The sequence below is a fragment of the Metopolophium dirhodum genome, chromosome 4 (genome assembly GCF_019925205.1).
Source record: "Metopolophium dirhodum isolate CAU chromosome 4, ASM1992520v1, whole genome shotgun sequence".
Classification (NCBI taxonomy): domain Eukaryota; kingdom Metazoa; phylum Arthropoda; class Insecta; order Hemiptera; family Aphididae; genus Metopolophium; species Metopolophium dirhodum.
Window position 1 is genome coordinate 2,191,229 of NC_083563.1, and position 9,866 is coordinate 2,201,094.

Genomic DNA, 9,866 nt, shown 5'->3' on the forward strand with positions numbered 1-9,866 from the left:
CCCCGATATCGAATACTGCCTACGTTTTTTAGTACTTTATATCCCCTATATTTATGACCATCATCTAACATTAGATATGAATAGTCTCAAACTTTTTTAGAATAGATAGATCCATGTTTAACACTTGTTAGTTTCACGATGGCACACTTACGAAACAAAAATATCAACACGTTTCACAACAACCAACAGTCAACTGCAGCTAAAATGTAAAATCCGGCTACAGTCTACAACAGTATCATCTTGACGCATACCTATCTGATATATTATATACAGATAAGATAAATTAACAATAAAATATTATCTCGATAATAATCTCATATATTATGTATATACAATATAATAATACTCCCCCTACCGACTTAATAACCTACAGTAAAAACTAAAAATAGCTAATGGCCTCAGCTGCCGGGCTCAAGATCAATTAAAAAAAAAAAAAAAAAAAATATAATAATAATTACCAAAATACCCGGTTATTACTTATTATTTAACTTATGCCTTATAGCATATCGATGTATTTACTCTTTAGTCTTTATCTTATACCTGCATAGGCATTGGGAAAATACGTTTATGAAAAATAATAATGTCATAATAATGTTTATAATGGCATGTATAATACAGTCGAACTTGGTTAATTCGAACTTCAACTTTGAGTTTACCACTTCGACTATATTTTTAAAAAGTGTATTGGGCAAAGACCTATATTTATAAGGGCAAGACACATATTTCACGAAGCGCAATCGTGTTGCGTTTTTTGCATGTAAAAAGGTAGGACGGGCGCAATCGTGTTACAGCCCGCAAAAATACCCTTATTTGTGTCTTCGGTATTACCACCAGAATTTTTTTAAATGTATTATTATTTATTACTTACCTATTACTCCACCCCCCTGCCCACCCACTAATGTAAATTCCCGAGAACGCCAATGAATCCTATATATACAATTAAAATCCATCTATTTAATTTAATATCTACCTTTTATTGAAATAATATTATATATTACATAAAATATGATAGTTAATAGGTAACTAAATACTAACGATATCCGACTATCGGAGGAACGTGCAAACCTTCAAACTACTTATTGTATTTTTGTGAATTTACGATATTTTTATACAAAGATAATAATTTTATTTTAAAAGCTTAATGTAAATGTCATAAAATATAATAGGAGTACGTACACTTAGATAGTTTTCACTTTCCTCCATGCTTTCAAAATCTCAAACGAGACTTTAAAAACTCATAATATAAAAAAAAATTCTAACAAAAGCATAAAAACTTTAGGTTCTTACTCATTTCAGAAATTAATTTTATAGGAATATTTCTAAGCTTATAGCAAAACATTTAGAAATCGGACTCTAGTAATATTGGGCCAAGGATTCAGGATGTTCAAAAAGTCAATCATAGGAGGTATGAAGTAGGTATTAATCGATACTTTATGGATGTCACGGTTTTAAAATAGATAGCTAATGATAGAGAAATGGGAAATTGTTATATTATTATTATAATAATCATAATTATTATTATTTGACTAATTTTATTGACCTTATATATTATATTAAATTTGTAAAATCTGCGTATGGCATTATTAAAAAAAAAAATTATTGTATTTCATGCATTATAAAAATAATTATTAGTTAATAAACATTATATTATATTTGTATATTTTTGGCCCAATCTCCAAGTACACTTTAAAAAATTAGATTTAATTTGTGGCCCAATCTCCGGGTAGTAAAATGTAAACAAATATTTTATACGAAGCAGGTAGATAAAATGTGGCCCAATTACCGACCACCCGAAATTAGTATTCATTATTTTATAGGTTGCCATTGGTTTTCGGGCAGATCTGGTACAAGCATGTATCAAATCGAATCACAATTTTTTTTAAGAGTTGTCATTTTTTACGAACAACGAATTGCGCGGGATCAACTAGTATAATATTATAAATATTTTATTTATTACAAATACCTCTAATGTTTACTAAATATTTATTTCATTCGGCAGTAGGTATGGCACAAGGACATATATGTTTTATTACTATTATACCTAGTGGTTAGTATACCTATTACAATATAGGTTGTAATGTGTATAGGTGGGTATTAGGTAGGTACGACAAACCAATATATTGGAATTTAACTATAGAGAGTATTGTGTATAATAATAATATGTTAGGTACATAATAATATTGTTTTGCTAGTTTGCTGCAGAACGTAGGCACAGTACCTACCTACTGCACGTCTGCACATAAATATTAAGTGATTTCACTCAGAACTATTTTTTTTAAAAGAGGATCCTAAGGAAAACATTTTTGAGGTTTTTAAAGTTATTAACGTGAATTTAATCATTGGATTGTTTCAATGGTACAGTACAAAATACTGTTGTAGACTTGTAGATTATTGATATTATGCATTGCACATAATATTATGTGTAGTCGTGTAGATAATAAATTGTGACAGTGAAATCAATCCATTATGCATTTGTAAAAATATTGATTGGATAGATATAATATGATATATTGATATGTATATATAGTTAAACATTACCTATACATACGCTCTATTACCTGATACCTATAGTATGTATAATGTTAAATGTTTTATTTTTCTGTATTGCAATAATCGCATTTAGCCAAGGTACTATTATGTAATACAAATATGAATTTTAAATTTTTTTATTTGAAATTCAAATTTAGATACGAGTCAATTCAAAGAAAATTCGATTAACATTATGCTTTTTAGTAAGTACCTACCTATGAGCTATATTATAAAACTTGAATAAACTACAGAATACGTATTTTGTAGGTATATCGACTAAAATATTACTAGCAATTTAATATAACTTATAGTCCATATTAGAAGTACCTGTATAGTGTATATACCTACAACTATTTGTAAAAAATTATAATTTAATAAGCATAATATGCCTTCAAATAAGTGAACAGTGTACCTACATAACACAGTTTAGGTATTGTCGGTATATATATTATAGCATTGAATAGATACCTACTCAATGATATTAGTTATAAAAGCTAAGGCGTATATAAATACGTTAAGGAGCAATTTTTTCTATACTTTGAAGTTCGAGGCCAACTGATAACACGCTCATTTTTTTTCAATAATAAAATACTCATAATAGCTTGTAAATAAATATTATGAATGAACGTAATTAACATATATATTCACTGTCGTTTGGCCGCTGGTACCAATACGTCCAGTCGTCAATGCATAATATAGACACATACAATGTTTAGTTTCCACACTTATCACTATAATATACAAATATATACAATATGGTATTTAATCAATATTGATAATTTGGTAAAGTTGTCGTTAAATAAATCGGTCTTCAAAATACAAATAGTAAAAAAAATGTAAATTATGAAAAAAATTACGTTTATATTTATAAATTCTAAGGTGTGCCAGACTAAAATTCATTTAAATGATATGTTCGTATATTAAATTATATCGAATTACATATACATAATAATATACATAATAAATACCTAAAATGATTATTTACATGCCGTGCTCAAACCATGTTATCGCAACGAAAGTTTTGCGACCTAAAGTGTAGGTATAGTACCTTGGTAAGTACTTATTTAGTATTTACGACAAATTGTACCGTGACCAATTTACTGTCTTTAAACTTATCGTGTTTAAGCTCAACACAATGTTATCACACTTTCGCGGTGTCGCTATAATATCTATCATATATTATGTCACTATACTATAGATGGCGCGTCTAGAATGAAAAGGTAAATCGTTTTTATGATATTGTCCAGGAGAGCAATTTTAAGGTTTGAGTTCAAATATTTTACTCTTTGAACAACCTTTTTTTTGAAAATTCAAGTTCTAAGGCATACAGAAACTTGTATAGTTTAATTCACAACATTATAATAACAATTTTCTGTATTGGTTGATATAACAATTAATAAAATACAAATTACAAAATGTTTAGTATGAAAAAAAATATATTTAATTAGAACTTTTTCATTCTTGTTTATTATGTTTATTATTGTTAGCTGAATCCTTTTCAGAATAATTCTTTCTCATTGCTACCAATCTTCTATCATGAAACAATGTAATAATTATGAAAATCTCGATCGAAAATATGAAAATTCTGTTAAATATTGATAAATGTAATAATTATTAGGTTTATTATTGGTAGTGATTAATGTAATTACTAATTAGAACCTTTTCATACTAATGTATTGTTAATAATTTGGTTCCATTAACCAATTTGATTAAATTGTGTTAATAATTTAAATTTTGGCGATTTAGAACCTTTTACTTTTAAAAAAATTGTCAATAATGATCGTATAATCATAAACGTTAGCTTAAAAGATGCGCCTTTGCATTCTAAAACCAAAAAGAGACTTTTGAAAAAAATGCGATTTAGAACCTTTTCATTATATTATAGACCCACGCAATATCTATTACCCAATAATTGTGTCGTGAAAATGTAAAATTGTATCGCCAATAAGGTAAATTGTTTCCATGTATATAATTTTATACACGTATATGTCTGTACAAAATTAAATTAGTCCCGGCAATGTGGCGAATAGTAATAGTTGGAAACCGATTTAGGTTTTAAAATTCAGTATCGAAAAATTATTAAAATACTTATTACACATGCGTCCCAATATCTGTTGTGACTTGTGAAATGTACGTACCTAGAGGTATTGTATAAATACAAGTTATAACACATTTGCAGCATACAGAACTGCACAAGTTATGACAAAAACTAAACCTAACTTTTTATTTGTTCATATTATATATTATATTCTGCGATCTACCTATAGCATCTACCTAGCATCAGCATTACTCGCTAAATTTTAAGATGTATCACAATCACAGAATCCACCTTGACCATGGAATAACTGCAACTGAGCCACTGTACCTATATATCTAATATTATAGTTAAATTATTTATAGCTCCGCACGATCTAATTAGTTACGATTAGACATTACAATAAACTGAATAAAGCGAATTAATTGGGATTAAACCTAAGGTTAAGGTAGCAAAATAATAGTAATTCATTTAATTCAATTTATAACGGAGATTAATGAATCTTGACGGAATAATCATTATTGCGAAGGGTACATTATTATAATATTCAGAAAATGTGGGCATAGGTATGTAACTATATGGTGTTTCGGTGTTTCATATACAATCAATTTTAATCAAATTTTTTAAGTGAGTATTTTGAAATAAAAATTACAACGATTTTAGGTACAATAGTGGCTATAAATATTAAAATTTAAATAATTTAACTACAACCTTAGTATTATTAAGGACACATAATATTCATAATATTAGGTAGATGGAAAATATAAAGATTCTAATTTTCGAGCGTAGCAAGAAATCAATTTTTTTTACTAACTATGGACTATGGTACAATATACATTGGTACGTTGAAGATATTTTTGGTCTTCCTTGTTAGCATGCTTTTCAGCCCCACACCCCATGTTAAAATAACTTAGATTAGTTAGAATATTTTACTTTATTTCAATATTATATACCTAGTGTCATAATATACATTTTTTTCTCATCCACTTTCCTACATTTAATGTACCTACATATTATAACTGGTATACATTTAACTATTACTAAAATGAAAAATATTTTTACTAAAACAAATTACAACATTTAGGTACTTACATATATATTATACTATAATTGTAACTGTCGATTCGAAATTGTAAATTTATATAAATACACTACTATCGAGTATCAACTATTATATTCTTGACAAATTGAATTGTTATCAGTAATATATTATATATATCGTAATTAGTAATTTGTAATACTTTTATTAAACCTATATTATGTTCTGTGGGTGGATCATGTGAATAATGAATTGTTCTTTAAACTGTATAAAATAATTACTTCAAACATTTACTATATTAGATGATTAGATAATTAATAAAGGATTTAATACATCAATTAAAATTTAAAATACAATTTTTTGGCAAGTCACCCCCGAATTTCGCCTATGCTTAATAGATAAGAAGGTACTTACAATTTGAATCGCGTTCAGTTTCCGACAAAATTCATCTTCGTTCCAAAAATTTTGGATTGCGGCAGCCGCAGTTAGGGCTACGCAATATAAGTATAGACACATCAATGCATACATACCGAATGGAAAAATCTGACATTAAAAATCCTAAACTGCGCTGCCGATCTCTCATATTATGTAAATCAGGTGATATTCAAATATCTATGAAAGTGTATACAACAATGAAATACGACACTGTACACAAGAATTTATTTAAAATAATGGATACATTATAAGGGTAATGTTTTTAGATTATGGAAATAAAAAAAACTATTTATACATTATGTATATAATATTTTATTTCATTTTCATAATTTAATAGATATATATATTATACCTACCTATAATATGGCTATGTAGGTAATAGTTTCACAATTCATTCTGTTTTTTTCATCCGTGCATGTGCGTCTGTTCGTTGTTATAGAGTAAATACTTTTTTTCGAAGAAGATTTAATGGGGTTAAAGTTTCATAATAAAGGTACCAATATTAATTATTATATATAATATTTAGTACACTTCTGTACATCATAAATGTCTGAAAACTTTTTGTATCTCGGGACCAATCAGAAGTTTTTGAATATATTTTTTTATTCAATTATATAATAATTTATTTGGTACTTTTATTTCGGTATACAAATTAATTTGAACTTTTTGTAAACTTTAAGATTGCGCGTTATATATATATATTATTATAATTTATAGGCAAAACACATTATGTCTGATGTCTCGGGATAAAGTTTTTAGTTTCTCGATTCATCTGTACAATATATAATACATTATATATGTACAATATTCAGTATAATAACTTATAAGAAAACAACTTAAAAACTAGGTAGTGTTTTCTTAAAGCCATATTGCCAAGTAATTACAATAAGCTGAATTTATAAGTATCTGTACAATGGTTTTTAACACCAACAAATATTTAAACAGGAAATTCACTCAATGTGAAATAAATCAACTAAAAATTATATTTATAGTACCTACCTGGGTACTTGCAATTTACTATGCATTTTAAAACATTAAACAATTATTATAAAAGTCAACAATCTATGTTTTATTACTCACAAATAAAGATCGATAGCTAATTTTTAAATTTGTATTTTATTGATTTTAGCAAGCCTAGGCAAGTTAATGATAATTGTTTATTGAGTTTAGTTAAGTTGATAGAAAACATTTTAAAATGTTAAATGTTAATAGTTATCCTAATTTTTTTTAACTCAGTTAAGTTAAAATTTATATGGAAACTTACAACTTAAGTTTATTTATTTATTTATTTTTTAATAAATAAATAGCCAGTAATATGGTTTGAAATAATAAAAAGTAAATGTTTATGCAATATGTATCATCAATAATAATTTTAATTATATTTATTATTTCAGTATTTATAAATTAACCTAGGTTATTTGGATTTGATTAAAACTAACTCAATATTTATTAAGTTTATATCAATAAAAATCAGTTAAGTTGAAAATTAAGTTAATAAATATTACATTTTAAAAAGTTAAGTTAAAAAGTTAAGATCAACTTAACCTTAACTTTTTAACTCGTGTATGCCCGTGAATTAGTACATATTCAGATATTTATGACAGGAATTGGTATGAATGATAATATGAATAATTTGTAGCTATAAGTAATATGTATTATACATTTATACAGGGTAAACAAAAATTAACGTTCAAATAACATATAATGCCAAATTATATAAAAAGAAAATAAGAAACATGGAAACGTCTGACGAGCCTGCACGGCTGCACACCCAATCCAAGGGCTGAGGCCTGAGGTTATACATGCGTTTGTTTACCGAAGTTACGAAAACGTAGATGGTAAAAATATCACTTGATTTGGCCAAATCAGTGTCGTAGCCCGTAGGCCTAGTTATGAAGTCGGGGTTACAATTATTTTGTAGATTTATTATAAACAAGTTGTATCAAATAAAAAAAATAATAAATAATTGTAACATTTTACCTTCGTTCTTGAATAGTATGACATTTTGACTTGATTTAATTAATTTTGTATTTTTAAGAAAAGTCACCTATTTTATTTTATAGACATCCGTATTGATTTCCTTGTGACATATTTATTTATACAATAAATAACAGATTAAACAAAATGCTTGCGGTATACCTATTCAAACGATCCCAATCCCAAGCACTTTTTATGTTGTATCGTGTCAGTATTTCGCATTCCTTTGATTCGCATTTTTGCATCTTTCATAATATTCTCTCACTTGTACAGTTGTACGAAGATATATTATATACCCACCTACATATACATTATATACATAGTACGTACTCACGCATGTGTCGTAACTGTATACATACTGTAACTTTATACTTTTTACTGTGCGCTACTGGAGGGTAACCAATTTTTTTTGGTAGGAGTGTGGGTGGACCCTTTAGCCACAAAATGTCTACATCATAAAAATTCTACTACGGATAAAAATATTAAAAATAAACTATTGAATAATATACAGGCTATAGCCATTAGCCGCATTAGCTTATTAGCCAATGTACACTATACAGAGGAAACTGATTTAATATGCCACCCCTATTTATTGTTGAGCGTGCACCACTGACTGTATATAGAGGTAAAACACTGAATTCATTGTCAGTGGCAGAGTGGCTTGTTATTAGGGGGCACGGGGGAGTGGGGACTGTTGTTTCCGCGGTCTAATATATTTAAATGTCTAAACGGCTAAACGCCTAAAGTCTATACTTATAAGTTATAACCTTTAACGTGTAATTTTCTTATAATACGCATTGACGTTATTATCATAGCGAATATAGCAACATTGCAGCATAATATTCAGTCGTCCGAAGTCGAGATCCAGTCACCGACTAACGGTCGAATTGATGTATCCAACGACCAAGCGATACACCAGCTAAAATCGGTTTGTTAAACTTACCTAAGGTGGCTTTCCATAAATAATAATACATTTTACACGTCAACAGACATTATATTGTATGACAGAACCTTAATATACAAGTAGCTAAATAGTATTAATTCAATTCATTTGTCATTCATTTAGAAAATAATAAAAGTTTGCAAAATCTGAAGTCAGTGGAGGAATGGGCCACTGTTCTACTGTGCAATTGCACAGTGGGCTGATGGCATATACAATATACATGTCTCCCGGACTGATACAACATAATCCACCTAGTGTAATATTATTATTGTTCGCAATATTTTTAGGACATCTTATATTTATAAAACCTTGGTAGTTGACCAACACGATCCATTTTAACTCCACTCAACTTTAAACACTTATAAATAAGGCCCTGATGTTGATCAGCTCGCAGGATAATTAATCAAACCTTAGGCAGAGGTATTCAAACTGTGCATCATACAGTAAATGTATATTAAATGATTTTTTAATGCATGAAAGATTCTTGCTCTAGTGATGACAGACACAAATAGTAATTAAAATCATATTATTGTAAATAATATATTCATCGCTCAGAATCTTAAAACATTTAAAATTTTAGTTGTTTAATCAAGAAAATCTAATTTAAAGAAATTTAATTCATTTATACGTTTTAAGTGTTTTTGCTAGAAAAGTTATTAGTATTATCTATATTTTATATTGTTATAGAGTGGAAAAAAGGATGATTTAAATTGTCATTCAATTAGTAAAATGTAACATAAAACTATCGTTATATAGAATAAATATTAAATATTCTAACATTTTAACTTTTAGCCACTTTACAAGATATTTTCCTTTCTTAAAGATTTTGTTTTCTATATGAAATTTGAACACTGCTATATGGATGTAATCTTATTGGTAATAAAATTAAGTAGATTGTGTTTATATAC

General features: G+C 27.5%; 1 protein-coding gene across 1 annotated transcript in view; it reads right to left on the bottom strand.

Moving 5' to 3' along the window:
- LOC132943508 (tyrosine-protein kinase receptor torso-like) overlaps window positions 1-6,141 on the bottom strand; it is an 18,831-nt gene extending 12,690 nt beyond the window's left edge. The window contains exon 1 of the mRNA XM_061012534.1: window positions 6,018-6,141. Within this exon, the coding sequence (XP_060868517.1) occupies window positions 6,018-6,131 (114 nt within the window). The 5' untranslated portion in view covers window positions 6,132-6,141. The remainder of the gene's footprint in view (window positions 1-6,017) is intronic.
- Window positions 6,142-9,866: the final 3,725 nt, after the last annotated feature.